At 39.8% G+C, this 24357-nt stretch overlaps 1 protein-coding gene across 3 annotated transcripts in view; it reads right to left on the reverse strand.

Annotated features, from left to right (window-relative positions):
* The window catches only part of LOC119856417 (aminopeptidase O (putative)), a 372700-nt gene that overhangs the window by 94201 nt on the left and 254142 nt on the right, over positions 1-24357 (reverse strand). For all 3 annotated transcript variants that reach the window (XM_043515026.1, XM_043515028.1, XM_043515027.1), the window contains 2 exons: positions 21216-21278; positions 20473-20556 (listed from right to left, as the gene is read on the reverse strand). In XM_043515026.1, coding sequence (XP_043370961.1) covers positions 20473-20556; positions 21216-21278 — 147 coding nt within the window. The remainder of the gene's footprint in view (positions 1-20472; positions 20557-21215; positions 21279-24357) is intronic.

The raw sequence follows: 24357 nt of genomic DNA on the forward strand, positions 1-24357 counted from the left end.
GTCATTGGAACACACATTTCTTCACACCATGTCAAGGTGCAGTTTCCAAGGAAAATGGCATTTGATTACAGAGCAAGCAAGTGATGTGGGGTTTTAACAATAATCACCCCACTGGATTACAATGATCCAAACCACATATTGTGTTTGATTTAGATCCAGGATGAGAAAGATGATTGATACCATACCAGCTGAAATGTGACAGGACTGAAATAAAGTAACACAATAACTACGCATAAGACAAACTGCCCCCCCCACCCAACCCCACCCCCAGCTAAAAATATACGCATAGTACGCATTACAAAGAGCAATCCAAGTAAATATTACTTCTTTTAGGGCTGACCAAAGGATTACTGTTACATGAGGGAATCAAGGTTGACTTTTTAAAAATCTAAAAATAATTCTAAGAATGCTTCCTCTCTCAATGCTTTGGACAAGAGAAAACAAATGAAAAGACTTACAGCCTACACGCCATCTACGTCAGTGGTATTATACAACCTCCCTTTTAAAAAACATACTTCAAACAAATTCCTATACAGGATGCTCACAGGCTACAACTGATTGAAAACAAGTGCAAGATATGAAAGACACCCTGAAAGAAAAAAAAAAAAGGCTTGTTTTCAGCCCTCTCTATGCCCCTAAAAAACTACAGGAAACTAAAAAAAGTCTAATAGTCTGACCAACTATTTATGATGAATTTTAATCCTCTGATGATTTAAAAAAGGAATAATGTGTGCCTCTAACTTACTGTAAGGCTGCAAAATCAACTTAGGAAGGAGTTACATAAAATCACAAGACATTCACATTACCAAAATCCCAATGTGTATATTCCTATTTTATGTATTTGTAAGACACGAGCCATTACTTGGGAGAAGTATATGATGTTATACAGTATAGGATTATTAAAATATATCTATCCTTCCCGCCCTTAGCTTCCCCTTATTTGGTATGTCATGACTCTTCTTCTTAAGTCTCCCTTCTATGCCCAGCCCCAGTCCATTTATATGCACTTAAGCCTTGTCTACACTTGCAAGATAGGGCGCCCAGGGCTGATTTAATGCACTCTAACTCCTGAGGTGTCCACATTGGCAAGGCACGTAGAGTGCCCAGACTCCGCAGCTGGAGCGCTCCTGGTAATCCACCTCCATGAGAAGCATAAAACTTGCTGTGACCCAGCTAGAGCACCACTGTGCCAGTATAGATGCCTGGGTCTATTAATGCACTCAGATCAGCCTCCAGAAGTGTCCCACAATGCCTGTTCTAGCCACTCTGGTCATCACTTTGAACTCTACTGCCCTGCCCACAGGTGACCAACAGTCAGACCTGCCCTTTAAGTTCCCTGGGAATTTTGAAAATCCCCTTCCTGTTTTCTCAACCAGGCGTGGAGTGCTCATAGCGAATCTTTCCAGGTGACCATGCTTCCACATGCCAGGCGATCCCCAGTATGGAGCAATGGTGAGGTGCTGGACCTCATCAGCGTTCGAGGGGAGGAAGCTATCCAGTCCCAGCTACGCTCCAGCCGTAGGAATTACGATACCTACGGGCAGATATCAAGGGCCATGAAGGAAAGGGGCCATGACCGGGACACAGTGCAGTGCAGGGTTAAAGTCAAGGAGCTGCAGAATGCCCACCACAAAGCCCATGAGGCAAACCACTGCTCCAGTGCTGCCCCTGCGACTTGCCATTTCTACAAAGAGCTGGACGCAATACTTGGGGGAGACCCCACCTCCACTCCGAAGACCACCATGGACACTTCAGAGGCCATAGCAGCACAGAGTTCAACAAGGTAGGAGGAGAAAAGCGGGAGCAAGGGTGCTGAGGAGGAGGGGGGCCCAGAGCCAGAGGATGGCTCAGCATCCCTAGATGCATGCAGCCAGGAGCTGCTTTCAAGCCAGGAGAAAGGTAGCCAGTCGCAGCGGATGGTGCTTAGGGAAGAACAAACGGCAGAGGAGGTGCCCAGTAAGTGGCTTTTATTTTGGGAAGGTAGCTGTTTGGTGTGGGCTCTTGGGGCGAGGAGGGTTAGGGCTGCATACATGCCTAGTTGCGGAACAGGGCGTTGATGTGCTCTCTCACATCACGGTAATCGGCCTCAGTGATCTCTTCAAAGATCTCATGCAGAAACAGGGCAATCAGACTGTGCAGGTTCCTTGGCAAAGCTACTGTGCTCCTGGTCCCAGTAAGGCTAACGTGTGCGCCACTGTGCCATGAGGGGCGGGGGGACCATTGCTGCACACAGGCAAGTGGCATAAGAACCAAGATGAAAGCAGCATTGTAGAAGAAGACCTTCCCTTGCTCCCCAGGTCACCCTCAGCGGCGAGATATCTTCCAGGACAAACTCATCCTGTGGAAAATGTGGAGACAGTGTTCAGTATAGGGACCCTCTGCAGCTGTTGGCTTTCCCCAAGGCACAGAACCAACCCCAATGAAGTCATGCAGCAGTCTCTTACTGAAAATCAAAAAGTACAGGAGTGGAGGGAGACTGAAAAGAGGCACCGCCAGCAGACTGCAGATCGCCAGCAGCAAAGCACAGAGTGGCTCATAAGCATTATAGAGCAAGAAGCGGACTCGATACAGGCACTCACAGCAATGCAGGCGGAGCACATCCGCACCTGCCCCCCCCTGCAGCCCTTCTCCCAAAACTCTTTCCCTTGTGCCCCCATGTTATCACCAACCCACTTCCCCCAGCATCCAGTTTCTTACCGTGACCAGCTGCCTCCAACACCTGTAGCTTCACCACCCAGCCCTACAAATTACAACCCTTACCCACTCCACTCAACCCTCATCACCATGCATTTTAGCCAGCCTGAAGGGCAGCACTCATTGCACAGCACTCCAGAAAGGAAGGCTGAATATGATAACAGATCATATGCAAATTGTGATTTTCCCGTTCCCCACCCCGCCCTCTTCCCTCCTCCCACACAGCACAGATGTGTCATGCCCTTTCTGTTTCCCCAGCAGTTGTGTTTCTTTTCAATAAATGAATTTTTTGGCTTTGAAAACATTTTTTATTGCATTAAGCAACAGGGACTGCAAGTCAGTGCATCATACATAGCAACACAGATGCCTATTAGCATTGGAACTACTGCACTTCACTCCTGTGCAGGGCACCAAACATTACTGGTGGCTTTCAGCATCGAAATGCTCCCTCAAGGCATTCCTAATCCTTATAGCCCTGCGATGGACACCTCTAATAGCCCTAGTCTCTGGCTGTTCAAATTCAGCCTCCAGGTGTTCAATCTCCATGGTCCATGCCTTTCACCCTTCCCTTCACAAATGTTATGAAGGATACAGCATGCAGTTATAACCAGGCCAGGTCCAGCTTCCCATACAGACGGCCAAAAGCACACTCCACAGTCATTCTGCACTTGCTCTGCCTGTTGTTGAACCACTCCTTGCTACTGTCCAATTGTCCCGTGTATGACTTTGTGAGCCACGGCTTTAAGGGGTAGGTGGGGTCTCTAAGGATCACAATGGGCATTTCAACTTCCCCGATGGTGATCTTCTGGTCTGGGAAGAAAGTCCCTGCTTGCAGCTTCCTAAACAGGCCAGTGTTCCAAAAGATGCGTACGTCATGCATCTTTCCGGACCAGCCTGCATTAATGTCCATGAAACGCCCACAGTGAACCACGAGCGCCTGGAGAACCATACAGAAGTACCCCTTCCGATTTATGTACTCAGAGACTAGGTGGTCTGGTGCCAGAACTGGAATATGCGTCCCATCTATCGCCCCTCCGCAGTTAGGGAAACCCATTTATGCAAAACCAGCCACAATGTCACGCGTGTTGCCCAAAATCACGATTCTTCTGAGCAGAATGCGATTAATGGCCCTGCAAACTTGCATCAACACAATTCCAACAGTCAACTTTCCCACTCCAACTGGTTAGCAACCGACTGGTAGCTGTCTGGAGTTGCCAGCTTTCAGACTGCAAAAGCCACCTGCTTCTCCATCGGCAGGGCAGCTCTCAATCTTGTGTCCTTGCGCGGCAGGATGGGGGCGAACTCAGCCCCCGAAAGTGGCTTTCGTCATCCGAAAGTTCTGCAGCCACTGCTCATCATCCCAGACTTGCATGACAATGTGATTCCATCACTCAATGCTTGTTTCCTGAGCCCAAAAGTGGCGTTCCACTGTAGTGAATGTCTATGAATGCCACAAGCAATCTCGTGTCATATGCGTTATGCGAGTCAACATCATTGTCAGACTCATCACTGTCAGTGTGTAGCTTAAGGAGTAACTCGACTGCAATTTGTGATGTGCTGGCGAGACCCATCAACATAATCCTCACAAGTTCAGGATCCATTCCTACAGACTGAAAGGGAAGACAGAGCACGCAGTACAAAAAACTTTGAAAGATGGCACTAAATGTGGATGGAAGCACAGGGATTGCTGGGATGCGAAGCGATGCATCACAGGGCATTGGGACAAGACCCTGAATGCCCTGTCCCTCCCCCTTCCCACAAGCCACAGTGCCAGAATGGGGAGAGGTGCCCATAATGCACTGCTCCCAATGCTGCTGCAAGTGCCGCAAATGTGGCCATGCCACTGCGCTTGCAGCTGACAGCGTGACAACAGCGCTTTCCCTGCTACCGTCTCTGAGGGCTGGTTTAACTCAAAGCGCTCTACATCTGCAAGTGTAGCCACGCCCTTAGATATTTCTGGCTCTTTTCTGACTCTTTCCCATCCTCAACAACAAACTTCACTATGCCTGGCAGTTTTAATATTAAAACTATTTACATTCCAACAAGTATTTAACACATTTTATCATGTATTCTTTTATTTCAATTTCTATTACAAGTAATATAAATGCCCATCCAATCCTTTAGATACTTTGGACAAAAATAAATTATAATCCCTAAAAATATATATAAATACAACAGTTTATCTTCAACCCTTATAGCCAAAATTACCAAACTTAGTAATAAAAGGTCAGTATGTTTTATTATATTCTCACTGTAGCATAAGTACTGACCATTTCCCTGCCCCCAAGCCAGGTTTGTCAACTATTATGCTGCACCATGTACATTTTATTGTATAGTACATTCTACTGAAGGGAAAGGATGGTCACAGGACTGGAAGCCAAGGCATCTGTCTTCTATTCCCAGATTTGCAACAGACTCACTGTGCGACTTTGGACAAACCTATCACTCTGTGCTTCGGTGTCTCCAGATGTAAAGCTGAATTCATAATCATTACCTACCTCACAGGGGCATTCTGTAGCTTAATTAATTAATGTGTGGAACAAACTAGGAGAGAAAGGATGATCCAGGGGTTAGGTCACTTGCCTCAGACTTGAGAGACTGGATTCAATTCCTTGCTCTACCACAGGCTTCTTATGTGACAAGGTAAGTCACTTAGGATATGTCTACACCAGTGTAAGTCCAGGGTTTGAACTCAGGCACAAACCTAACTCTTCTTCCCTCTACAAAGGAATCGCACTTACCCAGGGCTCGGACCCAGGGTATCAGGACCCCACGGGATGGAGGGCCTGAGCCTGAGTCAAGCCGGGACCTAGGGTTCAAGACCTTTTGCTTTGCGGTGTAGATGCAGCCTGTGACAAAGTGGAGATTTTCCCTTCTTATGTTGTATGTGAGCCTACGTGAGTCTTACTGTTGAGCCTATGGGAGTTTTACTGTTTTGCATGAATACTGTGTTTGCCTTAGTTTTCCTATGTGCTGCACCAATACCTCAGTGGTAGGAATAGGGGTGTGTGACTTTGGCTGAGACCTCTGGGGCAGATGAGGCTGCTCCAGCTGCCTGCACGTATGCTATGGCCAGCGCCCTTCGTAACCTGAGACCCAGGAGGGGGATGCAACCAGGTGATGACCAGGTGACTCTTTCCCAGGGAAGCGAAAAAAAGACAAGGAGGAGCAACAACAGGGGTATCTGAGGTCAGGTCATCTGGCCCAGGACTCCCCAAGATGAACTTGGCTGAAAGCCACTGATTTCTGTGCTATCAAGTTCTGTGTTCCTGTTGACTAATAAATCTTCTGTTTTACTGGCTCACTGAGAGACAGTACTGACTGAGGAGTTGGGATGCAGGGCCCTCTGGCTTCCCCAGGAGGCCCACCTTGGCGGATTTGCTGCAGGAAGCACACAGTGTGGAAGGGGATGCTGAATGCTCCAAGGCTAGACCTAAGAAGGTTGAAGCTGTGTAAGCTTCTTGCCCTGGCAACAGTATGCTCAGAGAGAGGAGGCATGCTCCCCCAGAGTCCCAGCCTGGCTTTGTATGGAGTAGTTCCAGAGCATCGCCCCGGTGACTCCGTGACACAGCCACACTGGACTCATGCTCTGGAAGTCTGTCAAAAGTATCCCACAATACCATGGGTTGACTTTCTTTGTCCTCTGGATAGGCAAGTTTGGTGGACATTCAAATTTTCCTACATTGCACCACAAACAAAAAGCTAGAGTTTTGGGAGGGTGCTAGGAAGTCTGTGTTATGGCTGACCGGACTCAGACTCACATAATGAAGTGTAGATGCTGGACCCCCAGGTTGGGACCCAGGGTTCAACAATTCCTAACCCGGGGTTACAAATTAGTGTAGATGCTCAAGCCATAGATTAACAAACCCAGGGTCTGCTAACCCGAGTTCAACTCACCCAGTGTAGTCATACCCTTAATCTCTCTGTGCCTCAGTTCCCCTTCTGTAAAACTAGGATAACAGTAATTCCCTATTTTCCAGGGTGTTGTGAGGAAAAGTATGTTAAATGATTGTAAGGCACTCAGATACTAATGCTGGCCATGTAAGTACCTTAGATAGATATATGCTCTGTGATCCCCTGATGGAAGCCTCTAAGGAAATGCAAGGTATTATTGTATTAAAAGATACAATGAATCACAGTACTAAGTATATATATGTATATATATGCTATACTGAAAAGCCAGAAAGATTCTTGATTTATTTTAATAATTTGATGATGGTAGTCACTGTTGACATAAATCAGAAGTAGCATACTTGATATGGAAATGCATTTTGTCATGATCCAGTGGTTCTCCCCCCATATTGATCAATGGGTGAGGAATAAAATTTGCTTTAGAAGCAGTTTAAATGTTATAATTCCCTGATCAACTTTATAATAGGTACCATCAAGTAAGAGAACATTCTCTATTACAATAAGAGTATGGTTCAGTAAATACTTGAGTTGGGCAATTGCTGCAAAATACACTTTCTGTATTTGTTCACATTTAAAGACAAATTCACTTCAGCTAAACTCATCGCTCTTTGCTATCTGTGAACATTCAAGCTTTATATACATGAATTCTTGAGGAAAATGCATGTTAAACTCATGAATTTGAGTGTTTGTACTGGAAGTGGTATATTTTATACGGAACTCTGTACCTAGTAGCCTAAGTTTCCTAGGAATTATGTCCTGTGCAAAATTTCTCTGGTCCAGAAAGGAAGAGAATTCAAACATTCTAAAATTCACACTTGACTCAGTGAGAGTCAAAGCCCAAGTGGTAGTTATACTCATCCAATCAGGAAACAGAAACAATGGCCTGTGACTTATGTAACTTAGTACAACTAACCAACAAAGCTTGATTTTTCAATAGCTGAGTATCAAACTATTTCAGAGTAGCAGCCGTGTTAGTCTGTATTCGCAAAAAGAAAAGGAGTACTTGTGGCACCTTAGAGACTAACAAATTAAATAAATTTGTTAGTCTCTAAGGTGCCACAAGTACTCCTTTTCTTTTTGCGAATACAGACTAACACGGCTGCTACTCTGAAACCTGTCATTATGCAAGGCACTGAATTTAGCCGTATACAGTGGCAATCTATCAACTTCATGAAAAAAATCTCCCCACCGTATTTTCCACCGAATGCATCCAATGAAGTGAGCTATAGCTCACGAAAGCTTATGGTCAAATAAATTTGTTAGTCTCTAAGGTGCCACAAGTACTCCTTATCAAACTATTGTCAGTCTGTAAAGTTTAATAAAAATGGGAAAAAATTGTCAAGTTAGTTAGAATAGCTATCACATTCAAGGAAAATGTGATTTCATAGACATTATATGAGCAAAAGAGGCTAAATCTGTTAAATAATTATCTGCAAATTATTTACAGCAGAACTTCAGAGTTACGAACAGCTCGGGAATGAAGGCTGTTCACAACTCTAAAATGTTTGTAACTCTGAACAAAATGTTATGGTTGTTCTTTCAAAAGTTTACAACTGAACATTGACTTAATACAGCTTTGGATATGTCTTCACTACCTGCCAGATTGGTGGGCAGCAATCGATCCAGCAGGGATCGATTTATCACGTCTAGTCTAGATGTGATAAATCGGCCCCCGAGCACTATCCCGTCGACTCCTGTACTCCAGCACCACAAAAGGCGTTGGCAGAGTCGACGGGGGAGCAGCAGCAGTCGACTCACCACGGTGGAGACACCATGGTAAGTCAATCTAAGTATGTCGACTTCAGCTACATTATTCACGTAGCTGAAGTTGCGTAACTTAGATTGATCCCCACCCCACCCCCCCAGTGTAGACCAGGGCTTTGAAACTTTACTATGCAGAAGAAAAATGCTCCTTCCCCCCGCCCTTTTTTTAAAGTAGTTTATGTTTAACACAGTGCTGTACTGTATTTGCCTTTTTTCTTTTTGGATCTCTGCTACTGCCTGATTGTGTACTTCCGGAAATGAGGGGTGTGGTTTACTGGTCAGTTCATAACTCTGAGGTTCTACTGTACGAAGCTATACTGAAAATTGTTCAAATTAAGCTTTCTGGGTGGCGGTGGGAAATTTGTAGTTAATTCCACTTCTTTGGTTTTATGCTCCCTAAACTAGCAGGAGTTGTGAAGAGACAGTCTGCTCAGGCTCCATGAGGCAGAATTGCTATGACAACAGAAACATACAAGTCCTGGGAAGTCCAGGAGCGGAAATACACAAGTCCAGCAACTATGAAGAGGGAGATATCAACAAGATAGAAAAAAAAAGATATGCCCCTCCTCATCCTACCCAATATTTTTATCTGTGCTATGGAATAAAAGAACATTTCACATCTCTCAGTAGAGACATCTCCAGGTAATTAGGGGAAGCCAAATCTCATTTTTAATCAGAAAAATAGTGGCTTATAAAGAGGGTCTTAAGAATGGATAATGAAGGCCCTGATTCAGCAAAACACTTAAACCTATACCTAACTTTAGGCAGGTTAGTAGCTCCACTGGCTTCCTCAGAAGTCCAGGCAAAATGTAGAGAAATCTCTTGAATATTAACACAAACAAAGACTTATATTGCAAAGATGGTAACGAGTTAGTCATCATTTCTTTGAAAACAAACAGGATCTCAAACATGAAAATGTTTAAAACTCTGTAGCTTGACTTCATTTCTGTTTGCAATACGAATGAGAAAGCATGAGCAACAAGTTCACTGGCCTTCTGGGCTCAATGTAAAACCCATCTCTTTTCCCAGACATTTGTCTAAGAAGAATGGGAGCAACTGATTGTAATGAAAGTTCTTTTTATGTCCACAACTGAAAGACATGGCAGTGTATGAGCTTGTGTGTGTTTACCATATTTTGCACATGTGCTGTGAGCCATATGGAAGAACACAATTCATAAATAAAAAAAATTATAAATTAAAAAATTTTCAGTGAAAATTCAAAGTGTTGTAAACTGGAACACCCATTAAATAAGAAAGTTAAGAGATTTAAGATATTATGTCATACCCAGATGTACAGTGAGCACAAGTAAAAACAAATTTTTGTACCTTTTTATAAAGAGGTACAATATTACCATTTCCAGTGGTTTGCCCCATCAAAAGCACAGAGAATGAAAACAATAATATTTTAGGTCTTGATATTGTAGATTTCTGTGAGGATATCACGTCTGTTTGGGAGGAGCTCAGTGCAGGATCAGGACTTTGCTTAACAGTAAAACGTAAAAGAAAACTTGCATCCACATAAGGCAGCCGTGAAGTGCTCTGGTGACATCACATAATTTTAATTCAAAGAACTCATTAATATCAAGAGAAAAACTTCCCTCAATAGATTTGCAACTTTCCATGCACAATTTTGAGATACCTGGGGGTTCAATTTTAAAATGCAGGAACCTACATTAGGCACACAAAATTTGAGAGCAGCTCATATACATGTAGAGTCTGGATAATTGTGGATGCAACTGGTGACTATCTGAGCAATCCTACAATCTGCATCAACAAAAGCAAGATATGTGGAGGAAAGCGTATGCACAAATTACAAAATACCCACATTTGAGAATTTGACCCAGTGTGTTTAATAGACTGCATACACTAAAAAAGAACACTTTTTTTATTCTGTTTTGCGATTAATTCCTCTTCTTCTCCTCCTCTAATAGGTTTGTTTTTTGTTTTTTTTTTTACAGTTTTTATTTGGCCATGATATTTTGTCATGTTACGTTTGGTATCATTGCCTATTCCTAAGACTATAACCATCAAAAGGCAGATTTAAGAACTTCCAAAATCTTTTGAATGTCTTTATTAAAAGCTTTGTACACTCCTTCTGTGCTCATACATTTAAAATAATATCCATCCTTCCACACTATTCTACATATATTTTTAGAATATGTGAACAAAATATAAACAGATGGGAGACAGATAATGAGGGTAACAGCTAAAAACAACCATAAAAAGGTTAAGCCTATTTCTGACAATACGTATTAAATATAATACTGAAATAAAGCATATTTTTGAGCCAGCAGACCACTAAGACTCCTTTAGAGTCATTACAGTCAATCACATCAATAAGAACTCAGGGACATTTAAATCATGTGGATTATTCAACTGCCATGCATGAGTCTGCGTACTAAAACTTCTTATGAAGTTTCAGGGGAAGAAAAATTATGGAGTGTGAGAATGTAGCTCACCAAATGTTTCCCAAACGTAATAAGTATGTCATTCTAGTTTCTAAAATGCACCAAAAGTAACAGTTTTCCCTCTAAACCCCAAGCCAGCAAAAATTCTACTCAGAATTAATTATAAAAACACTAGAGGGAAAGGAGAAATCTGAAAGCAGGGTGATTTAAAAAAAAAATCAGTGATTTAAAAAAATGGATTTTTTTTTATTTAAATTGGATTATTTTGCTAAAACGCTTTTTGAGGAAAAAAACCTATCTAAAGATAGTTTTAATTAAGATACATTATAGCTCAAAGATATCTCATCATGGAACAGGGATTATAAATTCTAATTTTATAGTATGAGACAATATATTCAGGTAATGTTTAAACAGAAGTTTTGTAAATGAGTTCCAATGGTTCATGGATTAGGGACCCAATCTTATGGGGTTCCAGGGGCTTAGTTTTGCAGTTCTCAAACTGTGGATTTGTGTCTCCAGAGATAACATGCTTGTTAAACAGCAAAAATGTTTTTAAATATATAGAGGTGAGAAATAACAGACCTCAACACTATTGTCCCTCTGCACATTTCTGTACACAGAGTCAATCCCTTCTCTCTCTCTAAAAGTGCATAGTTTCGAAAAGTTCAATGAACAGAAGATTGTTGGGGGTAGAATAGATCTGCACAAGGAGAAGAAGTCTGTGAGAAGGGAGGGACGGGCAGTAGGAACAAAAGTGAAATTGTTTGAGCAGCATATTCCGGAAGTCTTGAGGTCTTTCTGAGTGTAGCCTTCACTGATTTGAGATCTACGTACCACTCTCTCACTAGAAGGGAAAACCTATAATGGCAGCAGGCCGTAAGAGAGACCCAATTTGGGAATATTTTAATGACGTTCCTCTACCTGTGAGTAAGACAGGCATGCGCGCAAAATGCAAACAGTGCGACAAAGAAATGCAAGGCCTGGTTACCTGAATGAAACAACATCATGAGAAGTGTTCCTTCTCAGGAGGAAGCTGCGTTGAAGATGATGAAAGGAACATGTCTGAACATGCAGGATCTTCAGGTTAGTAAACTTTATTATTTCATACTTCTTTCTTAAGGACTGCCTATCATCCTTCTGGACTATTCCTGAATTCTCACGTTTGAGCAAAAAATATAGTTGTTACTCTATGCTACTATCATTTTAGATGCAGTTGTGATAAAAAATAAGTAACTGAAATAGGCGGATCTTCCTTTTACAATTTCACCGTTAAAGTAGTACCGAGTGTCAGTGAATGCAATGAGTAATACTAAATGAGCAGTATGGTAATAATAATTAAATAACTGCATTGACTTATTTTGTTTAGGAGAATCCATCCTCAACATTCAAGATCACCATTTTCTATAGTTCCAGAGTTATCTGCCAATGATAGTGTTTCAGTCACATCATGTATGTCACATAGCCACAGTATATCATCTACAGCAAAAAGGAAAAAAAATCTCCATCATCCAGAAACAACCATAAATTTGAGATAAGAACCAGCAGATTACAAAAAGAGGTAACTGGTGAAAAACTTGCCCAGTTTGTTTATGCAACAAACTCTCCTTTCCATACGAGTGAGAACCCACACTTCATTAACATGGTTCAGTCATTAAGACCAGGATATAGTCCACCCAACAGAGCAGATGTTGCAGGCAAATTGCTGGATAAAGTGTATGACAGAGAAATTGAGCAGTGTGCAAAAGGTCTAGAGGGTGGAATTGTTAACCTGAGTCTTGATGGGTGGAGCAATGTCCACAATGATCCTGTTGTATGTGCCTGTGTGACAACAGAAGAAGGGAATGTCTTCCTTACAGAAACAATTGATACATCAGGAAATGCACACACAACAGACTACTTAAAAGAAGTAGCAGTAAAAGCTATAACAAACTGTGGAAAAAAAATTCAAATGTCTAGTATGCAGCTTGGTCACAGACAATGCTTCAAATGTATCCAAGATGAGAAGAAATTTAGGAGTGAAGAGAGTCCAAAGCTAACAACATACGGTTGCAGTGCTCATTTGATGCACCTCCTAGCCAAAGACTTCAGTGTTCCAGAAATAAAGGCTAATATTGTTGAAATTGCAAAATACTTCCGTAACAACCACTTTACAGCTGCTGTTCTGAAAAAAGTGGGAGGAACCAAGCTAACTCTCCCACAAAACATGCGATGGAACTCAGTAGTGGACTGTTCTGAGCACTATATCAAGAACTGGCCTAATCTGATGACAGTTTGTGAACAAAATCGTGAAAAAATAGAGGGCACTGTCACAGCCAAAGTTCTCAACGTTGGGCTTAAGAGAAATGTTGAACACAAGCTGAGTACCCTGAAGCCTATTTCTGTAGCCTTGAACAAAATGCAGGGAAATAGCTGCATTTATTGCTGACGCTGTTGAAATTTGGAAGAAACTGAGCGAGATCTTAAAAAGAGAAATATGCAACGACAGAGTTAAATTACAAGCATTAAAAAAACAAATGGGACAAGCACTTTCTCCAGCTCATTTTCTTGCAAATATGCTCAAAACTCAGCACTAGGGTCATACCTTAACTGCTGAAGAAGAGGACTTGGCTATGACATGGACATCCAGCAATCATCCCTCCATAATGCCAACTATAATAAACTTCAGAGCTAAGGGTGAACCATTCAAGAAATATATGTTTGCTGATGATTTTTTAAAGAAAGTGAACTGGTGGAAGTCACTTAAGCACTTGGATTCAGAGACTGCTGAAGTGATAATTTCACTTTTAAACAGCTGTAACTTCTTCTGCCGGCGTAGAAAGAATATTTTCTTCCTTTGGACTAATTCATTCCAAAATGAGAAATCGTTTGGGATCTGAAAAAGCACAAAATCTTGCTTTTCCTTTCCAGTTTATGAACAAACAGAAAAATGAAGGTGAAGACGACTGAGTTAGCTGCCGAATCCAATATTTTAAATTTCTCATATTGACCTGGCTGACATAGTCGATTTAATTAGGTTTTTTTTTAATTATTCATTTAACTACTTCAGTTAAAAACAATTTTAACAAAAATAAACTTGATTTTAAAAACTTGAATGCTTAACTAAATTCAAAAAGTCATATGCTTGTTTTGTTAAACTATTATATATTTGTTGTTGAAGAAAAAAAATCCAGAACACATAAAATTGTTGTTTTAGTTAAATAAAACAATTTAAATGTCTGTCTGGTGATGCTCCCCTCCTAATGCAGCATGGCAAGAAAATCCTCCAAATACTAATGAGTAACCTGCTGAATTGGAGATAGTTCACCTCCCAATGACTTCATAAGCATGTGCTTGAATTACCTTTGGTAAATGCAATAACCAAACCATCATTCATTTTCTGATATAGCTGTAAAACCAATCTGAAAAATTTTCAAAATAAATCACTTTAAAAATATATAGTGTGTACCTTCTAAAAATGAAACCTACATCTATGTCTGAGTTGTGAAGAATATACATTAAGGTTACAACAACCAACAAGAATGTACTTTTATGTAGAAATCCATGATTAAATCCAGTCTGCCTGACTAGTGATTTAAATCAATTTGATTTAAATCAAATCCACCCTGCTTGGAAGGCAGGCACTGAAAACAGTATAATCCTTTTTCTTATTCTACATTTTGGAAAGAACAAATGTTTTTTCCACATTTTCTCCTTCCATATTTTATAAAAAATAAAGACTGGGCTAATATGTAGCTTGCCAAGTATCAGCCACCTAAAACAAGGCTTTATACATGGAAATAATGACAGACCTTAAGCTATAGTGGTATTAGTGGGTGCTACTAAAATAATGCATCCTATTAGAATCATATGATAATGTGCACCAAGGTTAGCTCATTAAAATGCCTCCAATGAGAATTATTGCCAAATAAAGTGTTCTGCCACAAAAGTGCAACTAATTTCTTCTATAAATTAAATAACGTCTAAAACAGCTTTTCTTTTCTTTTTTTTTTTAAAACTACACAAACCTTGTGTTTTACATTAAAGTGACCTTAATCCTTCACTACACAGGAGGGATGACTGTGAGCAATGAACTGCTGTAATTACCAGATATGTAATTATCTGTAAACTATTTCAACACATGGCTATGCTGGCCTGTGTTCTCCTAATTTAGTAATGGTCATCTTAGACTGGGGAGAGGAACTACTGCATCATGCACACAGTGAAGAGTTGTTTTCAATGCTCCAAAAATGTGGCTAATGGGAATTATTCACTCACTGACATCATCAATAATAATTAAGATGTCTATGAAAATTAATGTGACACCTGGCTTATCCTATGTGATCATGCTTAGACACTAACAATGAGGTCCACTATTCAAAAAGAAACTAATACATTCTGATATCAACACTATTCCATATAAGGTGCAACTGAAGTCAGAATCAGGCTCACTTTTTGTTAAGTCTCCATCAATAGTTGTATTCAAATTAAAAAATACATATTAAAACACATGGTATCTTCTTGCCCATTTTGATGCTATTAGAATCACTGTAAAGAAGCAGGCTATTTTGATATCGTCTTTATTATAATTCCAAAAAAGCGTTATTTTTAAAACTAAATTTTGCAAACAAGTCCATTAAAATGGGTATTTTTAGCAAGATGGGAAGTGAAATGCCAAAATATTTAATTTTAATGAGCAGTAATTACATCCATGCATGTGTAGTACAGAGAAATACAGAGATATATATGAGGATTATGACTATGCTGGAAAACTGATATGTAAAAGCATCTTCACAGCATTCGCTGTAACACAGTTAGTGAGTATGAGGTATTGCAGAAATCTCACAATTGAATTATCTTTCTCTGTTTGGCTAGGGAATGAAATATTGTACGTAATCAATGAAAGCCTGCTAGTCTTTGCAGATCCTTCAGGGTTCTGTAATAATGGCATAATTTGGTATGGTATCATTTCTTCTGAACTGATACACTGAGAATTCTGTGGAGTCCACTGTGTAAATTCTTTACACTCTTTTTCAGAGGGAGGTTGTGGGGGGGAAGGGGGAGTTGTTAACAGCACTGTATGGGTATCCAAGTTCAGAGCAGCCTTAATTCTGAACCTTTTTAGTTTTGTGGATTCAATTAAAATCCTTAACATTAAACACTTTATAAATACAGATATATATATACTTGTGTGTGTTGAGAGAGAAAGAGATATACACACACATACATACATACATATCATCCTTGGTAAATGCTTTAGTGATATTGTGCCTCTTTCAACACATTTTTGTTTTATTTGTGAGGTTTTGTAACCCCTTTGCACTTAAAAATTTAAAACCACAACTCGTATATTAAAACAGTTAAAGGACTCATTTCTTCTCTTTCAGCCATTAACAACAAATGCACAATTGAGTAAAGGATGAGAAAGCTACAACGTTTAGCACCATCAGCACATATTCAGGTTTTGCTTTTATTAGAAACTTAACCAACTGTTTCAAAACAGTCAGTTTTGCTCACATTATCAGGGTTTGAAATGTTGCTGATCATTATTAGAGCAAAAAGAGAGTGAAAGATCAATAAAATAAAAATAAAAAAATAAAAGACCGTAATGTATTAGTAACCAGCAGGAATTGCTTTACACAGCTAAAAACAAAGATTTATAAGGAAACAGCTGAAATTACTTTGCAAAAGTTGACTTACCCCTAAGTCTCAACAGAAGAAAAACTAAAAACACTATGAAAAAACAAGGGAAATGCAACTTAGACAATTGGGATAATTAAGCTGCCTTTATATATTGTAAATGTATATATTTTTATTTCAGTGCCCTTAAAAAAATCATTGCTTATTTACTCCATTTTAGTGCACTGATTCTCCAACTCATAAGCTGTTCACTGCTTTCCAAAAGGAGTTTACATACTTCATTTTTAATACTGAACTCCAGCTATCAGTGGCATCACTGATGCTGAAATTTAGGGGCACTGTACATGCAGAATTTAACTAGCCTACTAATAAAGAGTATTTTTCCCTTTCAATTCCCCTGAAGATGCAGATCACATGCATATGATGACTCTATTAGTCTGACTACGATGCTGTTTTCTTCTGTGTAGTACTTAGAATTGGCAAGAGAAGTGGCCTTCTTCTCTAAATAGGCACAGCCCAAAATAATAATATTTACCACTTCCATCAGACTTTTCACATTCAAAGCACATTACAATATTAATGTGATAATAATAATTATCAACCTTTTTTTTTTGAGTCCTGTCTCTCCCTCCTTATTTCATCCCACCACTTTCCCACGAAAATATTGCTCCGCTGTGCACGTCTGTAATATCCACACTACTAATCTGCTGGATCTGCTCCACTGATCATTGAGACAGCAAAATAGTAAGATTTAATGGGAAAAGGGGGGGAAAGGTGTCAGAACAGGTAGGAGGAGGAAACTGAAGGGGGGAGAAGGAGGACATCATAGGACCAAAGAGGATGGCAATGGACTAACATTGATGGGGAAAAGGGGGAGGAAAGGCAAAGAACTCAAGACGAGACATAAAAGGCAAAAAAGAGGACTAAAAGTAAATGGGGAAAATATCAGAAGTGGCACAGGACACTGAAAAGGAAGAAGGAGAGAAGAGATGAGGAAAAGAAATAAAGAGGATAAAAAAAGAACTAGAGAAGGTGAAAATATTGCACAAATGGTTAAACATTAGACAAAAGGGTCTCTGAGCAAAGAGAAGAGCTAGAACAAGAAGGGAAACCAAATGCATCCGATGAAGTGTGCTGTAGCTCACGAAAGCTTATGCTCTAATAAATTTGTTAGTCTCTAAGGTGCCACAAGTACTCCTTTTCTTTTTGCAAAAAAATGAAAGAAGTTTGTGAGGAAAACAAATGAAATGTAACATTAAGATAGTACAAGAAGGCAGGGTAGGAGGAGGGAAGAGAGAACTTTTAATTACTATGCTGGGAGCTGGCTCTCACCTAGGGTCACTCATTATGTTGCCTTGATTCATTGTGAGCTGTTCCACTGAGGAGAGCAGCACCACAGTTCTAGACGAGCTTCCCCACTGTTTTGCAGTCCACTTAATTGCAGTTAGCATTACATCTATAGCCCATATCCAGCATTTGTTATCTTCAGAAATTCATTTAAAAAATATTTATAGCCAGTGCCTCAAAACTTAGCTCTTAAAAAGCAGCTTGGTGCCTAATTACTGCAACTCACTGCCAGTTTTCAACAACTCCATAACTTTTCTTTTTCCCTTATTCCACAAGGATCATAAGAACGAGCAGCAGCTTTGATTTTGTGGCATCATATATGGGGTGGTGATGATAAAGCTACTCATCCAGTAGAGGAAATGTGATTATCCTATCACAATTATAAAGAAATTAAAGTGATGGGCAGGGGACAGTCAGACAGCATAGAATTAAAAGTATAGAAATTACATTAAAAAGTTTAGTTTTATGCTCTGACAGATATGCAAGATTAATATGTAGTTCATTTTCAAGCTCTGGTGAAATATTCAGTAACCTTGTTTTAACTACACTTGTGACACATATATAACCAGCCCTTCTCCCTCCTCCATTCCAGGCTCATTACACCCCTCCATTTCTTCAAGGCCCCCTCCCTCTACACTGAACTTTTACCCATCGTAGGAAATATTACTTAAACTCATTTGAAACTGTTTCTAATATGGTTTGGCATGCCAGCATGGACACAGCCAAAAGTCTAGAACACTGTTTTAATATAGTTTGGCCAAATTTTGTTGGAAACTATTTTAGCTTGAACTAAGTTTAAACTTAGTTCCTTAGCATAGTATAGCTGGGACCAGAGTCTCAAAGAATCCCTTTTTGTCATCTTCAAGTTCCCAGCCTCATCTCAGTGTTCAACATTGCAGCTACCGCCCTTCTGGCTGAAAAGTAAATGGGACTCCACCTTCAGGCCTTGTAGAGTCTGTTCTTATATCAAACAGAAGGACACTGAAAAGCACTTCTTTCCTTCTTTTGGGGCTGAGTATGCTGACTACAGCACTTTGAATCTCAGCTGGCCATGGGAGGGATGGACCAGGAATCACTCATAGTTATGTACATAGGAAGAAAGTGTGTACATTTCCAATTACTTTTGTTTCAAATGTCAATTTTCTTATACTTACAATGACCATTCAAAAACAAAACAAAACTAGCAATTCTTTGGATTAATTTTACATCTACTATTTTAGCTTGATTTTTATACAGCACTTCTCATATTCCTACGGGCTTGTTTACACACAAATGTAAAAAGTTACCAGCGTCACGTAAACCTCCATCATACCTGGAACACACAAAATCACTCTAAATATGCAATTTTTTCCGACATATGTATATACAGACACATATATATACACCCCTCATGTAAACGTGCAGTATGATAGGAAATTAAATATTTGGTAGAACTTATTGATATTTCCTTTTAGATCAGAAGCTTGTAAATTATAGGTTCACAGACTAATCTATACAAAAGCATACATTATTCCTTTACTATCTCGTGAATCCCCAATTACAAAATACATTAATTTATTCATTTTTCTCCAATTCATTTTGAAATGACCAAATTGCATCATTTAGTTCACCATGAAGCTGGTATATCACCCGTGCACAATAATGTACTTTGAAGACATTTGTCAAATACTGCAATGCCCATACTAAGGCAACACATCCCAATAGTTGGCAGCCATGCTATCAACAAGAATTTGGCTACAGAATCAGCAATGATTCATCATACATTCTAGAAGCATTGTAGAAGAAGCAAAACAACATATTGCTATTTTAATTCTTTAAAGCCAATAAAGATTTTTTAATAATATTAAAGCTAAAAACAGACAGTAAATCCAAAGTGAGAAAAAAAAACATTTTTCCTGGTTATGGTTATTCATTTCTAAATGAATTTTTACTCATTATTGCTTTGTGTTCTAGAGAGCAATTTTAAAAAAAAAATCACACAAAAACAGCAAAGAAGAGCTATTGAATAGAAAAGTCAACTTGTTACTTATCTTGCTACACTGTAAATTAAATGTTTAAAATTAGAGTAGCCTTACAGCAAAATTATTTACCCAAAATCACAGGGTTAAGAATCTTTGGAATTAATTTTGACTATGTTAGCAAAACAAAACAAAAACAAAACAACCCACCCTTTTGTAAAGAATTTTTAAGAGTAAACACCAAGCCAGTGAAATCATGTTTTCAGGAATCCCTCTCCATTACAAATGGAAGACGCTTTCAAACCACACGTTAAAAAAAAAAGTGTCAGCAGTGCAGTCATAACATTTATTTCTATACATCTTGTATTTATCTAATTGCCCAGTGACACTCACTACATTTTCTATTAACCTGCTCTCAAGAGAGAAAAAACAATGTTTTTCAGTTAACTGTAGTTTATCATATCTTTTAATTGGCAAATAAATATCACAGTAACTGTCGATAACCTTTCAAGTACTACGGCATTTCCCAAGTAAAGTGTTCTTATCTTTCTTCTTCAAAATGCCTTTTGCTCTCTTTATTAAATATGAATGTAGTTTCTCTACATAGCAAACACACAGACGTTCAAACTTTACCAATTCATGGTGTTCTTTTCTGTGTAGTCAGCATAGTAGAAGAATATGGTTCTTTGAATGTTTTAAAGTGGGTCCCTTGAAAATGTTTAGAATGTGCTTCCTTTTATTCCATCACATAAATGCACATCAGGAACCCGTACCTTTTGGAAAGCCACTTCATCCTGCCTTCTTTTCCTTTTGGTCCTTTTTCTGGCTCTCTGGTTTGCTTGAATCCATTTTGCGACCTGCAGTTCAAAACCATAGTGCTTTTTAAAGAGGAAGATGAGACCTGAGTGCAGCTACCCAGCATGAGTAAGAAACTATAAACAGATTGAAGACATATTTTTCCATTGCTTCATTGGAAAGAAAAAGAAAAAAAACCAGAACACTTTTCCAGTCTAGAATGACATGCTCTTCAGTAATCCAGTTAGACACTTGTGCATAGTCAAAGTGGGTTTGTTTCCCTTCATCGTATGCAGCATATTTTCCTTTTTGCTCTCTATTTAAACAAGCTTTGTTCAGCTTAAGTTTTTTAGCGTAAAGAAAGCATGGTTGATGCCAAGTTATCATTGTGTGTGCAAAAATCCTAGGGAAAGTCTCTACTCTCTATTTCTTACAACCTGGCTTCAAATAACCGCCACCCACTCAACTGTTGTTCCTGAACAGCAATGCATGTTTTAAATGATCAGATAGTTATTACTTAATAAATAATAACACACCTTATATATTTATAAACACGTTTATATTCTCCTTTTATAAACAAACTAATTATTTTAAAAGTAACACAGGAAGAGGGGATCAGGTGGGAAACGTGGCAGGAGGCAGCTTTGCAAGGACAGAGGTGAGAACAGAAAACAGTAAACACGAATAATTAAGAGCTGAAAAATGAAAGCGTTCTCCTCACCTCATCATTCACTTGCTGGACTAATCGACACTGGTCCCAAGACTGACACTCTTCCAGCAAAGGCTAAAAGGGAAACAAAGTGCATGTTTACTCAGGTTTTCGAGATTGCCCCTTTGTAAATAGGGTCCACTTTTTCCTGCTCCCTCCCCTCCAAATACAGCCTCCTGATCTGATGCAAAACTTTGATCTCTCAGATTTCCCCCTGCACAGCAAAGCACAGGCTTTTTCCTCCCAGCCACTTACAAAAGTCTTAACCCTTTTTAATTTGAGGGGGGGGAAGGGCTACGAGGGGGCGGTTTACCTTGATTTGAGATCTGCACTGAGATCCCACTTCTCTTCAGCAGCTCCCCCCCCCCCCCCAACCCCGCTCCGCTTGCTGCTTCCCACGGCACACGCGGCCGGCATTTGTTATTTTGCTGTGGCTGCAGTCGGTTTGGTGAGTAGCACCGGCCAGTCTGTTTTGCATGTATTTACGTATTTTGTTTTGTCCCTCTCCTCTCTGCGATGCATCCCCAGGCTGAGGGGAGTGAGCCCTGCCTCCCTCTTTCAGCAGAGCAGCACTAGAAACCTCCATAGGAAATGAAACACCTAAGGGGGTGCCCTTGCCCCTCCTTCCCCGTGCGCCAGTCTCTGAGAGCTGAGACGGAGAGGAGGAGCCTGCCTTAAAGGTATAGAGACTGGAGTGAGCCGTTAACCCACCACTTAAAGGTGTGGAGAGATCACAGCTCTTAATTTGTCCAGCACTGTGGCACAACAATTTGATTTTTCCCTATGGAAACCTTTTCCTCCATAAAATATTTAAATGGTTAAATTCACTGTAGTGTCCTAAGCATCTCCAGGACCTTTTGGATTCAAACTCCAGGATAAAGGATCATATATATTAGAGATGGACCTGGGTAAATGCATATGGGTGCAGATTCAAACTTCCTTAAAGTTATATGGGGTATTGATATTGGGTGATCTGGTTTAGCTCATTATAAAGACAAGAGCTGAGCCATGATTTCTGGATCCAGATCCAAACTATCCCAGCATTCTGCTGGCATTCATGAATGGGTGTTGCAGTTCAGCCCATTAGAGAGACAGACCCAATTTTCCCAAACATCTGGACCCAGATCTGAACTACCTCAACATTTTTTGGGGGTGGAGTGCTTCAGTTTGGACTGCTTCCTATCCTATTCCGAAGGAAGGTTTTCAGGTATTTTCTCCTCCTCTGCCCACCGTAGGCCACAATATCTCAAGGAACTGATTAGGACTCTATTCAGTATTTAAGATAATTTTTCAGTAGTTTTCTCTGACCTCAAAGGAATCCAAAATTATGTCAGGTGACTCCCTCGGAGACTCTGAAGTGCATTTTTAATGCAAGATCTGAGTTCCCTTTTTGCTTACCATCCTTCCATAGCATTAGTTATATCACCGCATAGAAAACTCCTCATTTAGGTCCCAGTTCAGCAAATCACCTCTACCTCAGCAAAGATCTCAAGCAGATAGTTAAATTACGCATGGAATTTAACCACATATTTAGGTGTTTTATTAAATAGGGATGGACTTAAAGATACCAGTTGAGCAAAGCTTAAGTTCAATGTGAATTCTGAGTAAAGGCAAAACCAGGCAACTTGGGCCAGAAAAAGTTGAACACTGAAAATTCAGAAGTTGGGATTTTGTTTATGCTTTCATAATTTTCAGTGTTAAATACAACACGTACAAATGGGTGAATCTGTAAATTAATCACATCTGGTTCAATCAAAAAGATCTTGGAAAGGTATTTTCAATCTTTTAAAAATAATTTTTACTTAGTAGAACAATTCCTTGAAAGCTTGAAATAGAAATCTGTGCTTTCTGAAAAGAAAAAGGAGCATCAAAGCCTTTGTTTTAGCAAACCCTCCCACATATAGAATTGGATGGACTCTGAAAACAGATGTAAGTAAAGTAAGGCAGGTCAAATTGGTGCCTACTAAATCTTGACAGTATCCCTTTAACTTTATCACTTTCCTTTAAACAACAAAAAAAAGTCTGTTCTACCCTTTTTTGCTTTATTACCACAACATCCTTCTTTCAAGATCAAAAGCTTCAGATCAAAGCCAAGATCAAACTCCATACTTTAAATAGAAGCAACTTTGCCATGAAGTATTACACAAAGAAGAACTTCTTAGAAGAGATATCACAGTGGAAGAATCTTATTTCAGCCCTTTTTTTCACACTCACAACAGGGCTCCTTAAAAAGTGCATTGACGTAACATTTCTGTTTTGTAAAAATACAACAGGTCTGCCACTCTGAAAGCTGCCATAAAGTAACTCTTTAGCTTCCTGTGCATCCAAATGGAGAAAGAATATTATATGGTGATTCAAAAAGAGAATGATCAAAAACATAAAAGTAAACAAAGGAAAATATGTTCCTGGAATAAGTGCAACCACTTTAAAGAATTCAATAACGTTAGATCAGTTTCTGAGTTAGATCATCCCCCCCCCCCCCCCCACAGAGAAAGCTGTTGGAAGACAAGTGTCACAGGCATCAAGAAACTGAAGTTATTCAAACAACCACACCTTCTTCCCCACCATGAGAGATTCTAAAGCAGTGGTTCTCAAACTTTTATATTGGTGACCCCTTTCACATAGCAAGCCTCTGAGTGCGACCCCTCTTATTATTTAAAAACACTTTAAAATATATTTAACACCATTATAAATGCTAGCAGCTAAGCAGAGTTTGGGATGGAGGCTGACAGCTTGCAACCCCCCATGTAATTACCTCCCGACCCCCTGAGGGGTCCGTTTGAGAACCCCTGTTCTAAAGAAATGGATTTGCAGAGGAGACAATCTCCCAAATGCGTAGATATCAGGAGGAAAAACCCTAGACATGCAAGACATGCAGGCTGGCTCCCCTCTGCCCCCTAATGGCTGCACAGCCATTGAGGGGAACTCAACAGGAATTATTGTTATTATTGTTTGTATCGCACTAGCACCTGGAAGGCCGAATAAGGAGTTGGGGTCCCATTATGCTAGCAGCGGTACACACCATAACTCAAGTAGCCCCTATCCCAACAAGCTTGCAATCTAAGCATAAGATAAGAGACAACACATCGATATAGCAAACAGAAGGATAAGCACAAGGTAACTGTGAGAGGATTATGATGAGAGTAATAAGCAA

The sequence above is a fragment of the Dermochelys coriacea genome, chromosome 5, assembly GCF_009764565.3.
Source record: "Dermochelys coriacea isolate rDerCor1 chromosome 5, rDerCor1.pri.v4, whole genome shotgun sequence".
Classification (NCBI taxonomy): domain Eukaryota; kingdom Metazoa; phylum Chordata; order Testudines; family Dermochelyidae; genus Dermochelys; species Dermochelys coriacea.